The sequence below is a fragment of the Drosophila takahashii genome, chromosome 3R, assembly GCF_030179915.1.
Source record: "Drosophila takahashii strain IR98-3 E-12201 chromosome 3R, DtakHiC1v2, whole genome shotgun sequence".
Classification (NCBI taxonomy): Eukaryota; Metazoa; Arthropoda; class Insecta; order Diptera; family Drosophilidae; genus Drosophila; species Drosophila takahashii.
Window position 1 is genome coordinate 16411996 of NC_091681.1, and position 24020 is coordinate 16436015.

Genomic DNA, 24020 nt, shown 5'->3' on the forward strand with positions numbered 1-24020 from the left:
CATATAGGTGAGACAACGCCGGATCGTTGCAGCGACCCTTTTGCACGAGGGTTGTTTTCTTCGTTACCCCTCGCTCTATCTCGGTCCCGCTCTACCTATCCACCCATCACGCTCCCTCTCGCTGCGCCAGCTGAGGACAATGTTTGCCTCAGCGATCTTGGACAGAAGGTGATCTCAGTTAGGTTTTGACAGCGGAACGCGTAGGTACAGCGAAACGGGTAGCAACGGGAAAGCGGGTTTAGTGTAGAACAGAACAGACTACGAAGTACAGAACAAAAATTTTATAAAACGAACTACAGACGATTTGTTAAACAGTTTACCTTAAAGAAAAACCAAAAGTTAAAGTTGTGTTTATGTTTGATCATCGTTGAGTTATTGTTATTTCGAAAGTTAAACGAGCGTTATTTATGAGACACTGAGAAATCCAAAGAAATCGTAACAAAGTTAAAAGATAAATCCAAAAAGAAACAAATCGAAAATGTCTTTCTCCAAGGCCAAGTTGAAGCGTTTCAATGACGTTGATGTGGCCATCTGTGGCTCGCCGGCTGCCTCCAACAGCTCGGCGGGATCGGCGGGAAGTGCCACGCCCACTCCAGCAGCAGCAGCAACAACAACAACAGCTGCTACTGCTGCTCCTCCCACCGTTCAGCCGGAGAGGAAGGAGCAGATTGAGAAGTTCTTCAAGGACGCCGTTCGCTTTGCGTCCAGCTCTAAGGAGGCCAAGGAGTTTGCCATTCCCAAGGAGGACAAGAAGTCGAAGGGATTGCGCCTCTTTCGCACTCCCTCGTTGCCGCAGCGCCTGCGTTTCCGTCCTGCGCCCAGTCACACGGATGCGGCGGCCAGCGGCAGTGGAAGTGGTGCCTCCACGGCGGCCTCAACTCCGCTGCATTCGGCAGCCACCACTCCCGTGAAGGAGGCCAAGTCCGCCAGCCGGCTGAAGGGCAAGGAGGCGCTGCAGTACGAGATCAGGCACAAGAACGAGCTGATCGAGAGCCAGCTGAGCCAGCTGGACGTGCTGCGTCGCCATGTGGAGCAGCTGAAGGAGGCCGAACTCAAATTAAGGGAAGAGCACGAGCTAGCCACCGCCAAGACGGATCAGCTTATCGAGGCTCTGACCAGTGAGAACCTCTCGCACAAGACTCTCAACGAGCAGATGGGTCAGGAGCACGCCGATCTCCTGGAGCGTCTGGCCGCCATGGAGCAGCAGTTGCAGCAGCAGCGCGAGGAGCACGAGAGCCAAGTGGAGACGCTGATTGCCGAGAGCGAGGCACTGCGTCTGGCCAACGAGCTGCTGCAGGCGGCCAACGAGGAGCGTCAGGTGGTGGAGCAGCAGCTGCAGTCGCAGCTCTCTGCCCTCCAGTCGGATGTGGCCCAGGCCCGTGAGCATTGCGCTGTGGAGCAGGCCAAGACCGCCGAGAATATCGAGCTGGTGGAGAATCTGCAGAAGAACAATGCCTCCCTCCTGGCCGATGTGGTCCAGTTGAAGCAGCAGATCGAGCAGGATGCCCTGTCCTACGGACAGGAGGCCAAGAGCTGTCAGGCTGAGTTGGAGTGCCTGAAGGTGGAGCGCAATACCCTGAAGAACGATCTGGCCAACAAGTGCACTCTGATCCGATCGCTGCAGGATGAGCTGCTGGATAAGAACTGCGAGATTGATGCACACTGCGATACCATTCGGCAGCTGTGCCGGGAGCAGGCTCGTCACACCGAGCAGCAGCAGGCGGTGGCCAAGGTGCAGCAGCAGGTGGAGAGCGACCTCGAGGGCGCCGTGGAGCGCGAGAAGAGCTACTGGCGGGCGGAGCTGGACAAGCGCCAGAAGCTGGCCGAAAACGAGCTTATCAAGATCGAGCTGGAGAAGCAGGACGTGATGGTGCTGCTGGAGACCACCAACGATATGCTGCGGCTGCGCGACGAGAAGCTGCAGAAGTGCGAGGAGCAGCTGCGCAATGGCATCGACTACTACATCCAGCTGAGCGATGCACTGCAGCAGCAGTTGGTGCAGCTCAAGCAGGACATGGCCAAGACGATCACCGAGAAGTACAACTACCAGTTGACTTTGACCAACACTCGGGCCACCGTTAATATCCTAATGGAGCGTCTGAAGAAATCCGATGCTGATGTGGAGCAATTCCGTGCCGAACTGGAGTCGGTGCAGCTGGCCAAGGGAGCACTGGAGCAGAGCTATCTGGTGCTGCAGTCGGATGCGGAGCAGCTGCGTCAGCAACTCAACGAGAGCCAGGAGGCACTCTCTGCACTCAGATCCTCCTCACAGACGCTGCAGGGCGAGGTATCGTTGAAGGAGTCCTTGCTCCACGAACTGCTTGCCGGCGAGGCGGAGACATTGGCTAAATTCAATCAGATTGCAAACTCGTTCCAGGAGCGCATCGATGGCGACGCCCAGCTGGCCCACTACCACGAGCTGCGCCGCAAGGATGAGACACGCGAGGCCTACATGGTGGACATGAAGAAGGCCCTGGATGAGTTCGCCACCGTGCTGCAGTTCGCCCAGTTGGAGCTGGACAACAAGGAGCAGATGCTGGTGAAGGTGCGCGAGGAGTGCGAGCAGCTGAAGCTGGAGAATATCGCCTTGAAGTCCAAGCAGCCGGCCTCGGCCTCCCTGATGGGAACACCGGGCAAGGCCAACCGATCGAACACCACCGATCTGGAGAAGATCGAGGATCTGCTGTGCGACCCAGAGCTGCGTTCCGACTGCGACAAGATCACCTCGTGGCTGCTGAACACCTCGGAGAAGTGTGTGCGCCAGGACAGCACCAGCGAGATCAACGAGCTTCTGCTCGCCGGCAAGTCCTCGCCCCGTCCCGCCCCCCGAACGCCCAAGGCCACGCCGCACAGTCCGCGCACTCCCCGCACTCCGCGAACACCGCGCTCGGGATCGGCGGCCAGCACGCCCAAGAAGACCGTCCTGTTCGCCGGCAAGGAGAACGTGCCCAGTCCGCCCCAGAAGCAGGTGCTCAAGGCACGCAACATCTAGGCTATTTCTCTTACTATTATAAATTGTACTACTATAAATTATATACCTTAGCTAAGATCTGATTTGAAATATATTCAATACACACGTTGCACACAACATAGCCAAAAGGGGTTTTTGAAATCGATAATCTCTGGTGTTTATTCTGGAAATTTGATATGTTGAAGGTGTTTTCTTAATATATATTGAGACCTTCTTCCAATCAAAACATATTTGGCAAAGTGCTTGGAAATTTGATATGCTTATATTACTCTGTTTACAAAGATGTCATACAAATCTGTATAGGTTGATCTTAATTCCCTCCTGTTATTCAAAGAAATTTGATATTAATAAATACTTTTTTAAATGCTAAGAAAATGATTTATGTGTATTTCCATTTTTCCACATTTTCGATCAGTTCAAAAATAAAAGTAATTTTTAATCTTCAAGCACGTTTTCTTCTCCTCAAACTGTACAGTTTCATAATTGTATGAAAAGTAAACTTAATTTTTTAAAGTCGTCATTTCATTTTTGTACCTTTGTAAAAGGCTGTACTCTAAAAACAATGAGAAAATTGTTTACGCTTTTCTTGGCAACCCCGAGGAACTCGTTTTGATTTCGATCTGCTGTCGACCGTGTTGGCATTTTCTCAGGCTGAACCTCCTCCGGGAAGTAAGGGAGTCGAAGGGGTGGCAGCCATGCAATCCGATGGATTCTTGCGACGCTGATTACGCAGTGCACACGTGGCCCTCGAGGCAAAGGCACCGCCCCATTCCCCTGGTTACTCGATGGGAACGGACTCGCAGTTCCTTAGTTCCTCGAGCGAAACGGAACAGCTGCGCCTGCGCTTCCTCCTCAAGGGTGGTTTAACCGTCTTTGAAAACAACAAGAAGAAGGGAAATACCCATGCACCACCGACGACGACAACAACAACCACTGGTAGCTGCAAGTTCGCTTCATTAATTGTGACTTAAGCCTGTTGACGGGGTTTTCCCTTCACCTTTTTTGTTTTTCCGCTCCTTTTCTCCTACCCCCTAAAAATCTCTGGCCTTTTGTCTTGGGCCGCACACACATAATGGCCGCTTATGACCTTTGACATTTTCTGCAATGCTCACAATGCCCCGGGCAAGGTAAGTGAAGACTTGCCCAAGACGTGGATTTATTCATCATTGTGCATACAAGCTATACAGCTGTACGAAAAACCGTACCTCGGGCAGCTGCATCAACAATTGAGGGTTCCCTTTTTTTATGGTGGGGTGCTGCACATAAGAAAACAATCTATTGCGCAGAAGTAAATTGAGCAGCTTTTGTTTGGAAGAGCGACAATGCAGAGTGTCGGTTTGGGTGGAAAAATGGTTAAGGAAAACGGGAAGGAAATGCCAACACAAGTTGGCATCGGAAATCCCCGAAGAAAGTAGATTACGCATTCAGACCAGCGGTGATTAAGGTTTAGGCCTACCTGAGTTAATGCGCAGAAAAAGAATGATTTTCGGAAAGGTTCACAAGTCCAGAAGGTCTGGTTCCATGAAAAATTAGCATAATTGCAGATCCAGGATTTTATGACATATGCAGAAATATTCTATGGGTAAAAGTAGTTGGTTTTTAACGTTTATTTGTTTATATCTACAGAAAGTTTATTTGATATCCATAGTGTTCGACTTTGAATAAATGTATATTAAAAGTTACTTATTACACTTTGAACTTATACATGCAAATATATATTCATATTGATATTTATCCATCCTCATTAATATTTGCCTTTCTCCTTGCAGTTTCGAACATCTGAAGGCAAAGGACACAAACTTTGAGCAGCGCTATGCCAACCTGGGCAACATCTACTTCAAGCAGGGCGTCACGGAATTCAACTGGGACAGCAATGTGGAGGATGGGCTCAGCACGGATCATTGAACTCGAAACCAAATATTACCGTTTAGAAACTAGATTGTAGGACACACACCAACTCATAATTATGTAGCTGGGCAGGGCAGAATAGGAGGGGTGGTCACCGAGGTTACCGAAACGCAGAAACGCAAAAGCATCAGCATAAAAATCAACCGAAGGACTTTAAACTACCGTCTAAGCAATAATGTTAATTAAGCAGATAAAAAACATCTAGCAGACTTGGCTTGTTTCATTCATACATAAGTAACAACACACAACTAAAGGACAGATGAGCGAAATCTCAGAGCGCGTAATATCTCTAAACCTAAACCTAAGCACAACTATGAAATCTATGACCATAACTGTACTCCCCATGCTGATACGCGTAGCACCCCCCAGAAAATCTTAGAAATTGTAAATACTTTGCATAATATGTGTATTTTATAAAAGCGCGGGATCCCCTTCGAAACATTGTAAACTCGAACTCGAATTCAATTTTCACCTTCACAGCGCACCCACCCACTCCACACAGCCATAAATTAGATTAGTTGATTAATTTGTAATATGTAGACTTTCGTTTATTGTTACGCCAAGTCTCTGCAAAGCCAAATCCACACTTAGTCTAAGTGCATAGTGCTTGGGAAATGTTTTCGATCCAACAACGCATTTATTTTACTTTACTACCTAGACATCACTGTAAATACTGCAGAATAAAGTTAAGCACAAAACGATTTAAGTAAGAGCATACAAATGCAATTAGTTTCGTCTATTTTACTCTTATTGTTTTTTGCCAGTTAAAGTGAACATATGTAGAGTTGTTAGCAGACATCATTATTTCAGACAATAATTAATTGGAAATTGATACCAAGCGAAACAGCAAAATTTGATCAAACAACAAAGCCAACGAAATACACACAAAGCCAATTGCCTAAATCATTAGAGAGCATAAACACATTGCCCATAACGTAAAAGTAATGTAATATATTTCAAATATTAATTAATTGCATAATAATCTATGGGGCGTGTGCCATTTTATATAGCAACCATAACTGAACTATGGAATTGCAAATTTCAAGCAGGTTCACAGAAACAATTTTATTTGCATTTTCATGATTTTGAGAAAGAAAAAACATTTTGTAGCGAACACACATTGAGAATAACAAAGAAAATGCGAACACAACAAATAAAAGCAGGTAAAATTGAATAAAACAAATGAATTATTGAATACCTGTTTTATTAAATCTCTGGATAGTGGTGTGGTTGGTTAGCACATGCTAAAATCGGAATAAAACATTCGGCTTCCTGCTGGGGCTTATATTTTAACAGAGTTACGACGAAAAAACACGGACACAAATTCAAGTTGTTGTTATAAATCCTTAGCTCAAAACTTCCTCCAAAGCTGAATTTTGGCCAAAACTAAGCAACAAATTGGCCAAATATCAAATGTCATACCCCGTTGAGTTCGTAATTAAATTCCAAATCGCTTGGCGTTCAAATCTAAAAACTTTAATTTTCGACGATTTTTTGGAAAAAATCGTGATGTAACCCCTTATTAAAAATGCTAAAATTGGCCAACAAGCTAATTTTTTTTAATCTACCCAAAAGTGATGGGGGTCGTTCCCATATGTTATAAGCTTCTCAAAACAGTCATCCTTTTAGCTGGGGCACCTATTTTAACCGAATTATGACGAAAAAACGCATTCAGCGTGAATACTATTTGTCTCAATTTTTTTGACAGGACTACTTTTTATAAATGTATAGTATACTTTCGGGGATTTTTAAAAAGTACTCCGAAAATAATGTTGCATTTTTTAGGCGTACTTTCGAATTAAAAATGAAGTAGCTTGTTTGTAGGCATTACTATAAATTTAAATTTATTATAAATATAAGTTAAAATTAAAATCTTTTATTAATATTTGTTTCTTCTATTATTTATATTTTTATTTATTATTTGTTTCTATTACTTATTGCCGTTACAAAATATTCCACTTCCTACCGGTCCCAAAAAGTATCAAATTAATTCGTCAAATCTTTGTTTATACTCAAAATAAACAAATCAGGTCATCAATATAATTAGGACCATTTTAATAGTTCCACGTAAGAGTGGAAAATTTAGTTGTCCATTTTAAAGACAATAAATATTTATTAGGCTCTAAATGGATCTTCCTCATTTTTCAACACCCCCTACGTCATAGATGTTATAAAAGCGAAGAAAACAAACCTAATAATAAGACATCACCCAGACGGAGCAGAAAATCTCCGACTAATTTGCACCAATTTGAGGGAACAACTAAACGGAAGAGCAAACATCGTTTTCGCTACCGTAATTCTGAGCCCATGGGGATCGATGAAAAATTAGCAAACTCAGTGCGCGTACGTACGCCGAGGTGTAAGCTTCATTGGATAACTCGGATATGTCGGAATCGCAGTCGACGGCGGGTAGCTATCCGGGGAAGTCCTCCTCCCCGGAACTGGACGTTGTGGAGCAGGTGAACGGCAGCTTTGGTCGCTGGCAGCTGCGCACCATCCTGCTGATATTCCTCTGCAAGATTCCCAGTGCCTGGTTCACAGCCATCATTATCTATACGGCTCCGTATCCCTGGAAGGGTGAGCTGGTCTGCCATCCGGCGGAGTGGAATGTTAGCCGTTCACGGGCGGATCATGTCAGCCAGATCCATCCCCTGTGGCAGGATGCACGCAGCACGGATCGGCTGTTCAATGTGGACGTGTGCAATGCTTATTCGGATTCCCTGGCCCGAGGATTCGTTCGCAGTCATGGTCGCGAATGGAATGCCTCCGAGTCCAAGGAGCCGGATGCCCAATCCTCGCTGCCCTGCGAGCATGTGGAGCATCGGACGGACTATAGATCCCTGATTATTCAGTTCGATTTGATATGCTCCCGTCGCGTTCTAGTGGCGGTGACGCAATCTTTTCATGCTCTCGGCGCCCTGATTGGCGGTCTCATGGCCTACTCGGCTCTAAAGATGTTTGTATTTGCTTAAGATGTATATTTTAACCCGGTATGATAATTTGGATTGCTTTTTCTTTAGCATCAGTCCGCGACGCTTGATGTTGCTGGGCATGATTGGGCAGATATTTTGCGGTAATCTTACGGGATTGGTGGACACCTACCAGTTGCACATCTACTTCCGGTGCCTCACTTCCATTTTTTGTGCCCTGATGTATACTTCCGGCCAGTTTATATGTAAGTAATTCATTTATTTGCTAATTTCCCATTTGAACTATTAAATAAAAACAAATTATAATTATAAAAAAACTATATATATTATAGAAAAACAAGAAAGGAAGCTAACTTCGGACAGCCGAAGCTTATATACCCTTGCAGATAAAGTAATGCTCACTCGGTGCAGTTCCAGGTATTCCAGCAAAGATATTATAAACAGTGTTTATATTCCCTTTGGATTCCAGATTCAGCGTTTCTGTTTTAATTTTGTTTATACATAAGTAGTCAAGAATCAAAACGCCTACTTCCTACAAAGTCACAATGAATTTTCTTATATTTGTTTGAATATTCCTATGGAAGCCTTAAGATATAGTGGTCCGATCCGGCTCGCTCCGACATATGTACTACCTGCAATAGAAAGAAGACTTTCGGGAAAGTTTCATCGCGATAGCATTAAAACTGAGAGACAAGTTCGCACAGACGGACAGACGGACAGACAGACAGACGGACAGACGGACATGGCTAGATAGACTCGGCTATTGGTCCTGATCAAGAATATATATACTTTATGTGGTCGGAAACGTCTCGTTCACTGCGTTGCAAACATCTGACTGAAATTCTAATACCCTCTACAAGGGTATAAATATAATTAGACTTAAAAACGTAAGAAAATATTTTTTTTAATTTGTTTAGTAACTTTAGTTTTTGGAAATGCAAATCAAAAGACCCAAGAAACGAACTTATTTTAACTTTTTCTTTTAGTAAACGACATCACCTCGGGACAGGCCCGCATCATTGTGATCACTCTATCGGAGCTTTTTTGGTCCATGGGCCTCGTCCTGCTGCCCGCCATATCGATATACTTTGACGACTGGAGCTACCTGTACGTGGCCATCTCCTCCTCCCTGATTGTGCTCGTCTGGCTACATCGCTGGATAGCGGATGCTCCTCGCTGGCTGCTCCAACACCAGCGTGTGGAGGCTGCACTGCGTCAGCTATTGGAATCGGCCACTTACAACAACCGGAAGGTGCCACTCACCCTCGATGTTCAGCTGACCGTTTACGCCAATGATCTGGAGCAAATGGCCAAAAAGAAGCCAGGTTACTGCCAAATCTGGGACGGCGAGACGAAACGTAGCCAACTGTTGTATATTCACTGGATCTGGGGCGGAGCTATGGTGCTATATAATATCATTCTGCTGATGATCCGGAACTTGGGCACCCAGCAAGTGCATGTGAACACAGCGGCCTTGGGATTCGCCGAGATGGTGGGCGTTTTTGTGGGTCTTTACTTGATCCTATACACTCGTCGTCATTGGCGGTGGGCAGGAAATCTGATGATTATAGCCGGGCTCAGCACCTATCTCATCTGGCTGTTGCCAGAAACTGGTGAGATTTGTTTAAATAATTAAATATTTACTGGCTAAAAGTTTTAATTTTCCTACAGAACGAAATACAAGACGCGTGGGGTTGGAGCTGGTGTTTTGGTTTATTTTAAAAGTGGCCAACTCCGCCTCGATTGCTGTCTTGACCACCTGCACCAGTGAAATTGTGTCGAAAGAGAAAAGGGTTCTCTTGATGTTGTCTGTGATTTCATTCAGTCGGATGTGCCTGGTCTTTTGCCCTTTGCTCAGCTGCCTCACGGTCATCCATCACCTGGTTCCCATTACCATCTTGGCCACCATTGGCTGGATTTATGGATTGGCTCTGCGTCGCTTGAATCGATATTATTGGAACACGGAGCAGCCGCAGATGAGTCAGGTGCCCACGCCCAACACTTATCGTCGCCAGACGGCCATCATAATGCGCCGATGCAGCACCGCCAGCTCCGAATGCAGTGCCTATAGCAACGAGCTGTTGAGCAACTTTGAACGGAATATGGCAGTTAGTATAGCCGATATTTGGCACATCAATTTCCATCCCTCCAGCGAGATCGAAATGGAGATGGAGCAGCCGAGACCGGAAGCTTGTAGATCGCACAGCTCGGAGACGATTTGAAGAGAGCTTTTGTGGTGCCCAAAAGTAGGCTTTGGTGGATTAGATTCTTATCAAATTTAAGACTCCCTTCTTGTTGTTATTAATAATTTTGTTTATATTTAATTTTAATTATATAATATAATAAAATACTGAAGCATGTATAAAAACACACCCACTTTTCAAAGAATTTCTAATAGTACAATTTTCCAATGTCACACCCATGAATTTCGCCACAACATTTAAGCCGGGTATCAACCCAAAATCAGAGCACTCAACGTCATATTTTGCTAATTAAATTAAACATCATCTTTTGTTTGGAGTTGGCATTATGGTCTCAATTAGCGAATGGTGCGTTACGAATTATACCAAATTAAACGAGTTTAAATGATAAATTTATGATAATTAAGTGGTGACGGTGTAAAGACATCCTGGAAAGTATGTGGCACTATGGGTTAAGATTAAGAGGATTAAGAGGTATCAGCCATCAAGATCGCAAAATTAATGTAGGTCAATGCATCAAATGAAGACCACCGCAATCGATGTGTCATTAAGAGCGCTAAAAAAAGCGCCCGATACAATAAAGATTAAAATAGAAATCCGCAAGGAAGGCGAATAAGAATTTGAACAAGCCCGAAAGGCAAACGCTGATAACGTAAAGTAATAATGTTATGGCTCCCAAGCTATAAACCCCCCATTGGAGGGGAGTTGCTGCCCACCTTTTGAGCGGCCAAGATAATGCACACTCGATAGGGGTAAACTCGGGCGAAAACTAATAACATAAAGAGCATTGAAAGACACTCAATCGATCCGTCAGCTATTCAATAAAATTAAATATTTAATGGGCAAACAAACGGAAAATGACTCAAAGCCCAAACTTAAATTTCCGTTGTCTCTGGTTATTCAAATAATTTATAATTTAAAAAATTGCTAAAAAGTTAAAGAAAAATGTTCGGTAAAACTCAACCGCCTAATAAGTTTTTATTATTTGAGCAAATTCATTAAGTAAATTAACGCTTCGAGTCGCCGAGTGGACAGCCGGTCGGCTCATAGCTCCCCATGAGACATTGGCGTCAGTTGCCATTTGATTCTCGGCCGATTGAGACGCGAGTGCTCCAAGGAGAAAATCGGACTGGGACGTGCGAATTGGAAAGCTGCCTTTTACGAATCGGATCCGCCGTAAACCGAACCGCGTGCATAATTTTTATGGTCGCTTAATTAATTTATATTAATTCGTATGCAATCAAATGAACAAACAGCAAAGAGATATCGCGAGAAATCAATTGTACTGTGAATGAGAGACTAATCAGCGGAAATATTTGGATGTTTGTGGTTTCATAAATAGTGATCGTGGAAATAATTGTGATCTTGCTAAGCTAAGGTCGGTTTATCTTAAATTAATAATAGATTTTATATCAAACACTTATTAATTACCCCACGAAAGTGCATTTATTGAATAAAATGTGGACAGTGCACTTAATTATACGCTTGTCAAAAACTCGAGCATTCCATTAATTTGATGCGAGTACGCCTTCCCAGTGGCTCAATGTTTCTGCCTCATAAGCAATTATTAATTTGCATTTGGGTTCGCAACAAGTCGTTCAACTAATTCATATTACCTAGATATATATCACATATCGAATAGGAAATTCAAATATTCAGCACCGGCACGACCAGTTTTCTGCAATTAGCACTAGCCGGAAAATTAGAAATTAAAATATTTGCGTTACCAATAGGTGGACAGAATGGACAGACGACTGAATTGGATGGAGGTGGGACCGCTTGTAAGCCAGACAATAGCAAATTAGCACCTGTGAAATTGAAGCGTAAAGAGTCTGTCAATACAGATGATCCAACAAAGCGACGACAGGCGAATCTGTCGCGAATTAACAACTAAATCCTATGACTGCCAACCTTTCGCCATGTTTGCCCTCGCTAAATAAGGGCTAGCAAACAGATAAAAGGAGGTGATACGAAATGATACCCATTATCTGCCTTTAATCAACCAACCGCCTGCTGACTTATTGATAAAACAATAATCAGACGTGATTTGTGATATGATATCAGTGGAAGAGTAAGGCAATCAAGAACTTCGAACATGAGTTAAACAAAATCCAAGAGCTTAGCTAATTTATTAATGAATGAAATTATAGATTGTAGATTATAGATTACAGAGATGTTGTAAGTGGAAAATCAACTTGATTTGTGGTAAAGCAAAGCTTGTAAAAAAATATAAGTCAAGTTTATAGATTAGTAAATGGAAAAAATAATGTAAGTGCTTTAGGTTAACTAACAAAAGCTTCCTGCATTCTCTTTTTATAAAGATTGAAGTAGGTTCTAACTTATGTCCCCATGTTTATTTATGACAATCCCATATGTAATAATGAAAGTCAATCAAATGAATAGTAACCGCAGACATTTCATGAATCTCGCGTGATATTCAATGCCTTTGATCGACTGATTTCAGCTGTAGGCCGCTCTCAATTTATATCAATTGGAAGAAATATAAATAAATAGAAATAGGGGGTATTGAAATAGAAGAAAAAAAAACATAACATACGTTTGCCACTCTCCGCCCACAGAATGTTCCACTAGAATAAAGTAACTGGAGCAATGGTCAATCCGTCGCCAGCCCGAGGTGGCGAACCCACTTCACCCCACATCCTGCCCAATGAGATGGAGAATGATCTGGACAAGAGGATGGCTTCACCACCTCCACTACCTCCTCCAAGTAGCGATGTAATTGCTGATGTTGTGGGCGACTTTGGCATCTGGCAGCTAAGGACCATCCTCATCATCTTCCTGTGCAAAATCCCCGCCGCCTGGTTCATGGCTTGCATCATCTTCACCGGACCGGAGCTTTATCCCGGCTCGGAGTTCACCTGCGATACCAGCTATCTCACCAGCAGCAGTAACTCCAACTTCAGTGTTTCTGATAACCAGTGTTATGTTACGGATGATTCAACCGGCGGGAGAAGCGAATGCGAGCAGTTCACCTACGTCTCCAGCTTCGACTCCCTGATCATGGCCTTCAATCTCGTCTGCCTGCGGGACATCTTCGTGGCCTGGACTCAGTACTGGCATCTGTTCGGTGTCCTTGTGGGCGGCGTAATGGGCACCAAGATGATGCTGGGCATCAGTCCGAGGAGCACCTATTGCGTTGGAGCCGTGGCGCAGATCGTTTGCGGAGTGGTCACTGGCTATGCCAGGGATTTCAGCCTGCACTGCGCCTTCCGTTGTCTATCTGCTGTTTGCTGTGCAATCATGTTTACAGCGGGTCAAGCGATATGTAGGTTTGGAATATTTATAATTAAATATTGATTAAATTTTCACCTTTTTCCAGTTGCCGACATCACGGCGGGAATGCATCGCATTGGTGCCATTATTTTATACGATACCTTCTGGTCCATTGGCGTCATTCTGCTGCCCGGTCTTTCGTCGTTCTTCAACAGCTGGTCCTTGATCTATGTGGGCATCACATTCCCCACCATTATGCTGATATTGTTGCTCTATTGGACTCCGGATTCACCTCGCTGGCTGCTCCGTCATGCTGCAGATCGCTTTGCCATCGACAACGTGGAGGAGATCGTGCGTGAGGGGGCGGCGATCAATGATCGCAGCTTTAAGATCCCACCGGACTTTAGACTTCAGCTAGAGCAACTGAGTGAGCGGCTAAAGGCTCAACCGCCACCGGCTCCTTGGCGGGAACTGTGGAAGGGGAAGCGGGCCAAGACGCACATGGTGGCCGCCCATTTGGCACTGGCCTTCTTTGTCATCAACTTCATGGGCATGCTGCTCAACATAAGATCGTTCGGAAGGGACTATCTGGTGCCTAATACCATTGCCATGGGTGAGTAGACGAACAGGAAATTAATTTAAGATGAAGATTTTTTTTTTAAATATTCTAATATTTTTCGGGGAGCCTATAAAAGTTATTGCTTATGTATGTTGTTTAACCCACGTGTTTTCCTTAAAAGTTAATGCAACTAAGTATATCTAAACTCATATCATAAAATAAATTTATATGTATATTAACACATTTTATTTGTTTTATAAAACGTTAGATGATCGTAATCAACAGTAACTTGTCAGATAAGGATATAAATCTAAGGATTTATTAAAAAGTGAATTTTATTGAAATATTATCTGAGAGTGTAATTGCGATCTATAGTTAATTTCTAGATACGGATATCTTCCAAAAATAATATTTTAATCTCTCTTTAGAGCACAATACGATCTGTAGTTTCTAGTTAGGTATTCCATAAATAATTTATAAAAACTTTCTTTAAAAAAACTTTATTCCCTTTCCATCCTCAGGATTTTCGGAAATTATTGGCTGCTTCCTGGCGCTTCACTTTGCCCTTAAGCACAACAAGTGGAAGTGGCAATGCGCCGGAGTCTTTAATATACTAGCTGGAATCCTTGGCTGCATGGGCTGGATATTCACAAATGCTGACTCGAGTAAGTTAATCTATACAACTACATTTGAGGTTTCATTATAATAATATAATTATGTTCTTTTTTTTCTCTCCCAGTGGATGCTGATCTGAAGGTCAGTCTGTGGATGATCATCGCCACCATTCCCAAGGCGGCTGTTTCCTGTGCCCAGTCGATGATCCTGGCCTGCATGAACGAACTGATGCCGGCGAACAAGAAGCAATTGTTTGTCTTCTCCGTGGTCACCTGGGCGCGAGTGTGGCTCCTCTCCGCGCCGTTCTTCAATGTCCTCAAGAAGATCGATACGGCCATGTCGCTGACCTCGTACTGTGTGTTTAGTATTTTGGGTGGAATCTGCACCAGCCTTCTCCTGACGCCCAGGACGAGTGTTGCCCCGATTGTGCCGCAAGTGGAGCCGAGTGACAAGAAGGAGCAATCCCCTCTGAACGCCCCCGTTTGGACCGTGGAAGCCGATGTAAACAATACTCGTTTGTAGGCCGAGAAGATCGCTTTTGTTTGCCAATTAATATTTTACAATAATTTTAATAGTCAGCTAATGAAATGACATTCTTCTGTGATTAGGTTAAGTGAATTGTTGTTTTAAATGCTTACAGTTTTACTACAGAATATTGATTGTTTCTTTTTTTTGTGCTTTGCACGAAAACTGGGGGAATATCTTATTAAACCTGTCAGCCTGAACACTCCACTATTCAAAGGAAAAGCTTTTAAAATATTTTTTTAACTGGCGGTAAACGAAAATAATTAGTTCGTTTTTACTGAACTTCAACTTGACCCAATAAATTTACTTGCTCTTTTTTTTAATTTATTAGTTGTTTATTTATATCCATTTCAGAGTCTACGATTTACTGTAGAGCTTTCAGCTTTTTAGTTCTTATCAGGTGATGAAGGTTCCTCCTTCGCCACACGAGTCTTGCGAGGATTGAGTTTCGGTGGGTCTGGCATCCGGAACTTGTACGTTAGGGCTTTGCGGGAATCCGAGTCCGGGTCGCTCAGAGGAGCAATTGATTCCTTAGTAATCATTTGCAGGCCAAGACTGCGCATCATGTCCACCTGGCTCATCGCATCCTGTTTGGCGGGCTTCTCCCGTTTCTCTTTATTCTCCTCCAGTTTCTTGGGATTATCCATTGTCGAATATTTATTGCCTTTGCAAATATCAGTCAACAAATAATGTTGTTAGGAAGAAAGGAATAGGGTCCAATGTCAAATGTCAAATGGACAAATAGATATTAGTGTTGGGCTGCTTATGAGTAGGGAACAAAAAAGTGTTGCTCATTTCATTTCTTTATTTTTGCTCACTTTCACCTTTTTCTCCACTTCTTCATTTCACATTTGTTCACACTTACATTTGTGTTTTTAGAAACATATTTATGTTTTTGTACCCAAATGAAACATATTTTTTAGTCACAAAAGTTGAAGAAGTTTTACGTTGTTCCTCCAAGCCGTTTCCGATTTTAAGGTTTGGCAAAGTTCTAAACTTAACAAATTCATAGCGACGTTAAATGGTTGAAAAAATGTAAGATGATAACCAAGGCAAGGTTTATAAGATACACGAGCTTTAAAGAAAATCAAATTTTTCCATATGTGCGGTGCAGAAGTTCTTACCCAGATTTAACAGCTAAAGAAAAACTAAGTAGGCTGTAAACAACTAACAGCTAAGACGAAACGAAGTAGGCTTTAAATAGGTTGTGTCAAGGCGTGTCAAGCAGAACTAAAATTTCTAATCATTACTCATTAATCATTAATCTTTGTCGTCCTGGTCGGTTCTTTTATTCTCAAAATAGGTTGCCTATCAGGTGCGCTCTTCGGGACAAGTAAAACCAAAATTGTATTTCAGTTTTTATTTTTCCACACCTTCCAGACAGCAAAATATTTACCATACTGGGAATGGCTGCGACAAAAATCGTAGTTCTTTCATCTTGATGGATTGTGCTTGATCATCTCGTTGTACAAATCGTTTCCCTTGCATTTGCGCTCACCGACTCCAGCGAAAAGGGAGTATCACAGTGGACACTTCTTTTTTACCGGAGACGGCGAGCGTACGTGTTAGGGAAACGACTTGCAGAACAAGACATCGTTCAACAAGCCTTGTTTCGCTTTTGGAGAACCAGGATATCGACTTCTACTCTATGGACATCTCAAAGATAAATTAGGTACGTTCCGAATGTTCTCTGTCTTTAAACCAAGCACTCAATTTCATTTTACCCTCTGTGATTTAAACATTGACTCCAAAGCGTTGAAGATCGTCAAACTGCTTGTTTTCGGAAACACCAATGACGTCCACAATTTTTCCAAGGGAGGCTTTGCTGCCAAAACGCCAACATTTTTCTCGAACATCTTTTAAATAAATTTCTAAACCATTTTTAAATACATTTCTGAAACTAATTTTATTACACTTTCATTAATTAAATCAAAACCATAAGCCTAATGCACTTGCTTAACATGGAAAACTTATAATACATTTGACTAAAATATTATAAAGGCAAGCGTCAAGTAGAAAAACAAATGCAGGAAAATCCAGAACCAGTAAACTCTGTAAGGTAAATAATATTTTTTGTAACTTTATTACAATGGAATATAGTTTTTGCTATCAATTTAAGGTCTATATTAACTATTTCACTATTTTACTTGTACAAAAAAATATTCAAGTAGTGGTCGTTAGTAAAAATAATTTCTTAGAAGACTTAATAGTTCTTATTGCAAATTAAGTTAAAAAGACGAACTCACCTGGTCACCATGAACTTGTTGGAGTCAACGGTGAACTTCTCGCGGTGCAGGTATTTATTGATTCCAATCATGTGACGCCGCACATAGTCATCGTAGTCGAGCTCCTCCAGATTCCAATAAAGCGTCGGATAGGTACCATTATCAATCATTTCCTTGAAATAGAAGCGACTCCTGTTCTTGAATATCCATTCGTTCAGCGAAAAGAAGCTGCCTTTAAACAGAAATACTACCCATTAAAAAATTTAATAATTTATAAATATATTCCTTAATATTACCTGCTAGACAAGCCTGGCGGAATTTCTTGGCTATGGGCGTGACTAGGCGCTTTTTTTGGGCCAACAGAAGGGTTTGTAAATCCATCAGCAGGGCGGGCACAAAGTGCAGTAGCCACACGGCCAACTCATGTTTGAGGGCACTGCATCTGTACTTGAAATTCGGGAACATGATCATCCGCCTGGTGGGATAAATTCTGGACCACTTCATAGTTAAGTCCCCCAGGTGCTGCCAGGTGATAGGATTGGTCACTCCCGAGGTGGCGTTACAGATGCTCAAGCTAAAGATTAAGTTAAAACGTTATAAATAATTAACCAAACTGTAAGTGTAACTATACCTCCCCAACTTCGCCTTGCCGACCATCATGATCATGGCATTGACCACAAAGTCCACGGGGATGATGTCGCATATCAGATCCTTGTTCCCCAGAATGCTGCTGATGCCGCCCTTGCCAATCTCCATCATTATACCGCTGATCGCCTGGATATTGTCGATCCAACCGGGATAGGGCTCTCTATACGCAGCTGTGACTATCGAGGGTCGCACAATCACAATGGGAATCACATTCTTATAGGCATTCACTATCTGCTCGGCAATCGACTTGGTAAAGGTGTAGGTGTTGACATGCGGACCCTTTATATAATCGGCCAGGCGATTCAGGTAATCATCGGGTATTTTCTGGGTGGCGGCCAGGAACTGACGCCAATCCACCGGCGGCATGGTGGGATACACCTGCTCATCCACATACTTGCGACCAGGATTGCAGTAAGCCGTCGAAACATACAGAAAGCTCTGGAATAAATAGTTGTCATTAAGTAAAGTAGTAGCAATAAAGGGTTATATCTTACCCTTAATTGAGTCATTTCCCTGCAAAGCTCTAGAAGATTGTAGGTGGCCTGGGAATTGACTCGGGCGGACACTTTCAAGCACTCATTAAAGCGTACCTGCAATTTAAACGTACCTTTAATATGAGTGGAAAAATCTACGGTGGATTTCCCACTCGCACTAACCGTTGCTGCACTGTGAAAAATAATGTTCACCTCGGCACACAAGACCGCGCGGTCGCACTCATTTAAACCTGTTGGTGGAAGCCTCTAGTAAAGACATGTGTTTCCATTGCAGTTTTCTCCACAAAAAAAAAACAAACCATACCAAAGTTGTCATCCTCGATGTTGCCAGAGAAGTGAAAGATTTTCTTCAGCCTGTCCGGATGTTCGGCCCTCAGGCGTTCAAAGATGGGATTCTGGAGGAATCCCCGGAAACGTTCCGCCACTGTGACCCCGTTCTTGGGTCGGATGAGCATGTAGATGCGTTTGATCTGCGGAAAACTCCAGAGCAGCTTTTCCAACAGGGTTTTGCCCACAAATCCAGTGGCACCTACGAGATCAAAGTTGTCTTGTCTTTGAAGAGTCTTTTTCAGAGAACTCCCTGTTATTACCCGTTATGAAGACCACCGCATCTTGGTAGATATCCGCCTGGTGCTCCACAATTTCCACTTTTCCGTTTTCCATGATGTGGCCACTTTGAAGCCACAATTGCTACTGATCTGCGCACTTTCCACACACAACTCGCTTGGCGAAAAGAAATGCCTTGGTCCTCTTGGAACAAGTTTTCCATGAAAATGCAAGTGGAAAACGCAATTGACCAACGAAAGTTGCCACTGAGACGTAACATTTGTGCACAAACATATTACATCATATTAGATGTGGCTGGGTCTTTGGTACACGATCATTGATCAGCATTCGAGTTCATTCAAGAAATTGCAAGTGGAAATTGACCTATAAATAGTTAAGAGCTTTTGGGAAGTAAATAAGTTAATTGAAAAAGTAGGAATAAAAGAAAAGGATTTGTATAACTTTAGATCACTTTTAAAAGTTTTGAATAAGGCTTAAGATAATATTTTATTTAATTCCATAAATAAATATAAAAAGAAAGGAATATAATATAACTTTTTAAAGCAATATCATCTATCAAATATATATATTGCCCAATTTATACTAAAGCATTGCTCTTGAAAACTGAATAATATAATATTTAGTTATGCCATTTATTACGGTCGAGGAATTTCCCCACCCTAAACGAGCTTTCTAAATACGCATTCCTCTGTTGTTTACCTGGCCAATTCATTAGCTTCAATCATCTCAAGTGCCTGACTCCCCGGAAAGTGATCTTCACTTGAAGATCCGTACGGATCAACAGCAAAAATAGATCGCATCGTCGCAGTTCGATGTTTGCAGAATCATTTAGGAACTCTGCTCGGCTTATTTGGAATGATTTGATTAGCGACGATGTCGTAGGCAGGCACCGCAAACCGAATCGATGGAGTTTACCTGGCCAAGTGAGGTGCTAAGCGAAGTCGCAGTCATGCTGGAGGGTTGTTACCAGCAAGACGTGGTTACTAAATTTTGCTAAATTTTCTAACGAAGGATGAAGAAGGAGGAGAATCATTTTCAAGGCCTGGATTTGGGCCACATCTTTACCTGCAGCGAGTCAAAGGCTACTACAGAACCACCCTCAAAAACAAATAGTATTACCGATAAGGAGAACAATGATGTGATTACTCATATCCTGGGGGACTTTGGTCCCTGGCAGCTGCGCTCGCTGCTCATCCTGTTCCTCTGCAAGATCCCCGCCGCCTGGTTCATGGCCTGCATCCTGTTCACAGCCCCCGATCTTTATCCCGAGGAGGAGTACAAGTGCGATACGACTGCTTTGGGGCCGGTGGACAATTGCACAGTCTCCCTGGATCACTGCTATGTGATGGTCAACTATGGTGACTCCGGCTACGCCATGCGACAGTGTAGAAAGTTCCTCTACACCACCGGCTTCCACTCGCTGACCATGGAGTTCGACCTGGTCTGCCTGTGCGACTTCTTCGTGGCCTGGTCGCAGTACTGGCATCTCTTTGGCCTGCTCATCGGAGGAGTGGCGGCCACCAAGCTGATGCGTGTCCTGAGTCCCCGGCAGATCTATGGCACTGGCATCTGGTGCCTGCTCATGTGCAGCCTGCTGATGGGTCTGGTCAAGGACTTTAGTCTCCACTGCGGCCTGCGCTGCCTGGCTGCCGTATCCTGCTGCTTTATGATCACCTCGGGGCATTCGATATGTAAGTTAAGAGGTGGAAAAATATTTTATAATATTTTTAAACTATTTTAAAAACTTTTTAGTTAGCGACATAACAGCGGGCAAATATCGCTTGGGAGCCCTCCTGCTCTACGACTGCTTCTGGGCTCTGGGATTGATCCTGCTCCCGGGATTGGCTTCTGGTGCTCCCAGCTGGCAGCATATATACCTGGGTGTCACCCTCTCCCTGCTGGTCATTGTCTTCCTGCTGCCCTGGACCCCGGATTCACCTCGCTGGCAGCTGCTGCACACCAAGGAAAACCAACTGGCCGTCGAGCGAACGGTGACTATACTTTTGGAAGCAGCCCGCTCCAATGGAACCGCACACAGGGTGTCCAAGGAGTTGCCCCAGGAGTTGGGACAACTCAGGGAGAAGATGCTGGAACCAAGGCCACCAGTTTATTGGATGCAACTGTGGATGGGTCAGCGGAGGAGCACCTTCCACCTGCTTTCCCTGCACATGGCACTGGCCACCTTCATGGTGGTGAACACAGGGTTGCTGCTCCATGTGCGATCCTTTGGAAGGGAGCACCTGGTGTCCAACACTTTGGCCATGGGTCTGGCCGAGATGCTGGGCTGTTTTTTGGCCCTGCATCTCACCTTCAACCAGGCGGCTAGCAAGTGGCAGTGGGCCGGCGGTTTTGCCATGGTGGTCGGCTGCATCGGTAGCGTCTGCTGGTTCCTGGCCGAGGAGGATATGCCCGAGGTGTACGGACTAACACTGGGATTGCTGATGGCCTCACTGCCCCAGGCGGCCGTGGCCTGTGCCCAGTCCATGATCCTCGCCTGCCTGGGTGAGCTGGTGCCGTCGGAGCAGCGTGATTGCCTCGCCTTCTCCGCCGTCACGTGGGCAAGGGTGTGGCAGCTCTCCGCCTCTTTTCTCACCCTGCTGCGGCAGGTAAGCCCCGCCCTCTCGCTGTCCGCCTTCTGCCTGCTGGTCATCCTGGGCGGCCTCTGCACCTGTTGCCTGGTCACTCCTGGGAAGGAGGATCAGGATCAGGATCAGGAACAGGAACAGCAGGGAGCTGCAGTGAATAAGAAGCAGCACTTGATAGCGTATAGTTAATCACGTATACGTAGGGTGAACCATATGCTAAGTTAGTTTTAGTGTCTGCCAAGTATTTGCGATCAGTATTCGAATTTAGATTGTTACAAATTTATATTGAGTTGCATACTTTTGGGAATAAATCAAAAGTTAAGCACTTACTTAAAGTATTTTACTTTACTCTTTTTTTAAGACCAAGAAATATTTTATTTTCCTAGTACTAATATATATTCAAAATTTAAATTGAATATGGATAGAGATTATGGAAAAACAGGGTTTATTTAAGATAAAGTGTTCAAGTGTTCATAATACAATATAGAATGTATAAAGCTTTGATATTAAAATATATAAAAGTAATGGAAAAACAATGTATGTTGTTAAAATGAAATCTTTAAGTTATAATTAAATATGAAATGTATGGCTAAGCTTTGATATTAAAAGAATGAGCTTAGATGGCACTTCTTTTCTGCCAATCCCATTATTTCTTACAGGAACCCGAACCCAAGCCACTTGGGACCAATGTTCACCCACAACACAGCACATTCATCCACTAAGTTGACACACATTCGTGTAATACGTATAATAAGCACACATGCCTGGCTAAATATCCAAGCGCATTGCTCTACTAACAGCATATTTCTATTTGGCCACTGGACCCGCCCCCAATATTCCACTATTCCCAACCAGCCATTCAAAGCGACAAATCAATAAAATAGAAGCCATAAAATTGCCCCAAGCGGCGCCACTACAATCGGCCCTCCGCAATGAGTGTGTCATTTGCGAAGCAGCAGTTGGCGAGGAAGGACCAGCAGACCAGGAGGAGCAGCTTTAAGCAATCCATCAAATAAATCCAGTGGTCCTGGTTGGCCGGCTGACCAACTGCTGCGATCTGGATGCCATGAAACCGAAGAAATCGGCTTTTGCCAACACATCCACTGGATACGGCAGGCACAAACACAGCGGACACGGCAAGGGACACGGCCACACTCAAGGACATTCCGGCAAGGATAAAGCCGAGGGGGGCGGCAAGGCCAAGACCCAAAAGCCAAAGGATCAGCATGAACAAAAGGAGGAGGACAAGGATCTGAACTCCGGTTTCGGCGACTATCTTCGCACACCGGAGGGTCTGTAATTTAGTCTGCCTTAGAAAGTATTTCTTTTAATTAATTAATATTTTTCCCTAATTCTATTTAGCATTTGAGATGATGAAACTCTTCGTCTTTGCCAATACAATAATGCTAATTGTCACCATGGCCTGGCCGCATATCAAGGAACAATTCTTCATGATCAATCAGTGGCTAGAAAGTTTTCGCGAAGAGCATCGGCAGTAAAGTCAGAGGATCTATTAAACTTTAAAATAAAACGAGTTAAAAGCGAGGGTACAAAATGGTGGGTCCCTTTATGCAGGGCCTCTTCTTGATAGGCATTATCTACTGGTATTCCAAGGGCATGATGTCCATGATCAACGACTACTATAGAAGTGAGTTCCAGCGAAAGCTGCAAACGGAACCAGCGAAGGCAAAAACTGAGGTGCCCATCAATGTGGACAACTTTATGGATTATGTTAGGGAGTTGGACTCCCCGGATGAGGTGGTCCAGTGCCCAGCGGAAGGAGCTGGAGCTACAACTCCACCTATAAGAAAGCCCTACTACAGCCACACACTCTTGCGATTTCTGGAAATCACCGGCACGCTTCCAGCCTTAGATATTTGTCTTGCTACGAGCAACATAAGATAGCTTATCCTGTAAAACTTATATCTAACATATTTTATATGACTTTCGTAGAATAAAGCATAATAATTTAAAACATAATTGCATACTTATAGGTTTCAATAGAGGTGTACTTTTGAATAACATATTTTAAAACAATATATTCCAAAATAAATGTAAGAAAATCAATTTTTCTCCCACTTGGAGTTTTCAGCTTTTTTATTTAAACTTTAGCAGAATATATTCGTGTATTTCCAGCTCACTTACTAACCTATTCACAAAACTGTATAAACATTCTAATTTCTATAAATACCATGGAATATATATCGATTTGGTCTGTCCTATGCAGTATTATATTGCACTCTCATTAGTAAGCTCTCTTCCCATTTAAATCTGGTCATTGCTAGTTGTACCTTTGAAGCAAGTTGTGAAAATAGTTATTTGCAGATATGATAGAAATTTGTAGGTAGTTGATTTGAAAGTTATAATAATTGTAGGTCTTTAATAGGTGCTGTTTTCAGGTATTCTGGCACAATTTTTTGAGTTTAAAGAATAACTTTATAAAATATCTTTTGATTTAAGAAGGTCTGAGTGTGATTACTATTTAGTTATTACCAATTTCATAAGAGAAACACTTTCTAATGTATAATACGCCCACCTACTCTTTAACCAATGCCTAA

General features: G+C 43.4%; 8 protein-coding genes and 1 long non-coding RNA gene across 12 annotated transcripts in view; 8 read left to right on the top strand and 1 right to left on the bottom strand.

Annotated features, from left to right (window-relative positions):
• Hs6st (heparan sulfate 6-O-sulfotransferase) overlaps window positions 1–6074 on the top strand; it is an 89935-nt gene extending 83861 nt beyond the window's left edge. The window contains exon 6 of the mRNA XM_044394241.2: window positions 4741–6074. Within this exon, the coding sequence (XP_044250176.1) occupies window positions 4741–4876 (136 nt within the window). The 3' untranslated portion in view covers window positions 4877–6074. The remainder of the gene's footprint in view (window positions 1–4740) is intronic.
• mira (miranda) lies at window positions 163–3346 on the top strand. 3 transcript variants are annotated; one of them, XM_017151796.3, is made up of 2 exons: window positions 163–2287; window positions 2360–3346. In XM_017151796.3, the coding sequence occupies exons 1-2, from the start codon at window positions 479–481 to the stop codon at window positions 2990–2992; spliced, it is 2442 nt and encodes an 813-aa protein (XP_017007285.2). In that variant the 5' UTR covers window positions 163–478; the 3' UTR covers window positions 2993–3346. The 3 variants fall into 3 exon arrangements, with proteins under 3 accessions (XP_017007285.2, XP_070073490.1, XP_017007284.2); XM_070217389.1 differs by having other exon boundaries at window positions 2378–3346; XM_017151795.3 differs by having other exon boundaries at window positions 163–3346.
• Window positions 6075–7248: 1174 nt separating the features above from the next.
• On the top strand, window positions 7249–10044 carry LOC108064277 (solute carrier family 22 member 7). The gene is made up of 4 exons (XM_017151729.3): window positions 7249–7835; window positions 7900–8054; window positions 8796–9422; window positions 9481–10044. Exons 1-4 carry the CDS (start codon window positions 7264–7266, stop codon window positions 10029–10031), a joined length of 1905 nt encoding a protein of 634 aa, XP_017007218.2. The 5' UTR covers window positions 7249–7263; the 3' UTR covers window positions 10032–10044.
• A 1051-nt stretch (window positions 10045–11095) lies between these two features.
• LOC108064334 (organic cation transporter protein) lies at window positions 11096–15071 on the top strand. Its single transcript, XM_017151828.3, has 5 exons — window positions 11096–11388; window positions 12590–13296; window positions 13351–13857; window positions 14325–14468; window positions 14543–15071. The coding sequence occupies exons 2-5, from the start codon at window positions 12621–12623 to the stop codon at window positions 14938–14940; spliced, it is 1725 nt and encodes a 574-aa protein (XP_017007317.2). The 5' UTR covers window positions 11096–11388; window positions 12590–12620; the 3' UTR covers window positions 14941–15071.
• A 1053-nt stretch (window positions 15072–16124) lies between these two features.
• On the top strand, window positions 16125–17419 carry LOC138913417 (uncharacterized). Of its 2 annotated transcripts, XR_011419157.1 has the most exons (5): window positions 16125–16258; window positions 16324–16615; window positions 16697–17002; window positions 17063–17239; window positions 17300–17419. It is a non-coding gene; the product is annotated as an uncharacterized lncRNA (long non-coding RNA). The 2 variants fall into 2 exon arrangements; XR_011419156.1 differs by lacking the exon at window positions 17300–17419 and having other exon boundaries at window positions 17063–17268.
• On the bottom strand, window positions 16929–18974 carry LOC108064263 (putative fatty acyl-CoA reductase CG5065). The gene is made up of 8 exons (XM_017151693.3): window positions 18901–18974; window positions 18615–18839; window positions 18473–18540; window positions 18311–18406; window positions 17800–18254; window positions 17465–17742; window positions 17190–17400; window positions 16929–16995 (listed from the first exon to the last, which is right to left on the bottom strand). Exons 1-8 carry the CDS (start codon window positions 18971–18973, stop codon window positions 16929–16931), a joined length of 1473 nt encoding a protein of 490 aa, XP_017007182.2. The 5' UTR covers window position 18974.
• An 899-nt stretch (window positions 18975–19873) lies between these two features.
• LOC108064279 (solute carrier family 22 member 20) lies at window positions 19874–21651 on the top strand. Its single transcript, XM_017151731.3, has 2 exons — window positions 19874–20568; window positions 20630–21651. The coding sequence occupies exons 1-2, from the start codon at window positions 19890–19892 to the stop codon at window positions 21649–21651; spliced, it is 1701 nt and encodes a 566-aa protein (XP_017007220.2). The 5' UTR covers window positions 19874–19889.
• A 744-nt stretch (window positions 21652–22395) lies between these two features.
• Window positions 22396–22961, top strand: Xport-A (exit protein of rhodopsin and TRP A). The gene is made up of 2 exons (XM_017151800.3): window positions 22396–22754; window positions 22825–22961. Exons 1-2 carry the CDS (start codon window positions 22529–22531, stop codon window positions 22959–22961), a joined length of 363 nt encoding a protein of 120 aa, XP_017007289.2. The 5' UTR covers window positions 22396–22528.
• A 55-nt stretch (window positions 22962–23016) lies between these two features.
• Xport-B (exit protein of rhodopsin and TRP B) lies at window positions 23017–23367 on the top strand. Its single transcript, XM_017151801.2, has one exon. The coding sequence runs from the start codon at window positions 23017–23019 to the stop codon at window positions 23365–23367; it is 351 nt and encodes a 116-aa protein (XP_017007290.2).
• Window positions 23368–24020: the final 653 nt, after the last annotated feature.